Consider the following 386-nt stretch of genomic DNA (forward strand, 5'->3'; position numbering starts at 1 on the left):
GCGTCTCCGGAGCCTGTGACGGATAACCGGGATGTGGAGGACATGGAGCTCTCCGATGTGGAGGATGATACCTCCAAGATCATCGGTGGGTAGAGGTGGAGCAGCGGGGGAGTAGTTACACGGAGGTGGAACTGCTTTGGGGTGTGGGGGATGCGTGGATCCACCACCCAGGGAGCTGGGTCTGGAGCTGTTGGGCTTCTCCTGCTCCGCACCCCGATGCCAGGAGGGAAGTCCCAGTTTAGCCGTGACCATTCCCATGTCCCAGGCCACCTTCACATATGTTTTTATGGGAATCCTATGTTTTTACGGAAGTTCGGGCTGGGGATAAGGCAGAAGTTGTTCCTGCTCCACCGGGAGGTGTCCCTGCCTGGGGCAGGGCTTGGAGC

At 59.1% G+C, this 386-nt stretch overlaps 1 protein-coding gene across 1 annotated transcript in view; it reads left to right on the forward strand.

The window, feature by feature from the left end:
- Window positions 1-85, forward strand: part of LOC104406617 (regulation of nuclear pre-mRNA domain-containing protein 2-like) — a gene marked incomplete at both ends in the record, with an annotated part of 4,651 nt that extends 4,566 nt beyond the window's left edge. Inside the window, one exon of the mRNA XM_010015662.1 lies at window positions 13-85. Within this exon, the coding sequence (XP_010013964.1) occupies window positions 13-85 (73 nt within the window). The remainder of the gene's footprint in view (window positions 1-12) is intronic.
- Window positions 86-386: the final 301 nt, after the last annotated feature.

The sequence above is a fragment of the Nestor notabilis genome, unplaced genomic scaffold (genome assembly GCF_000696875.1).
Source record: "Nestor notabilis isolate BGI_N333 unplaced genomic scaffold, ASM69687v1 scaffold25495, whole genome shotgun sequence".
NCBI lineage: Eukaryota > Metazoa > Chordata > Aves > Psittaciformes > Psittacidae > Nestor > Nestor notabilis.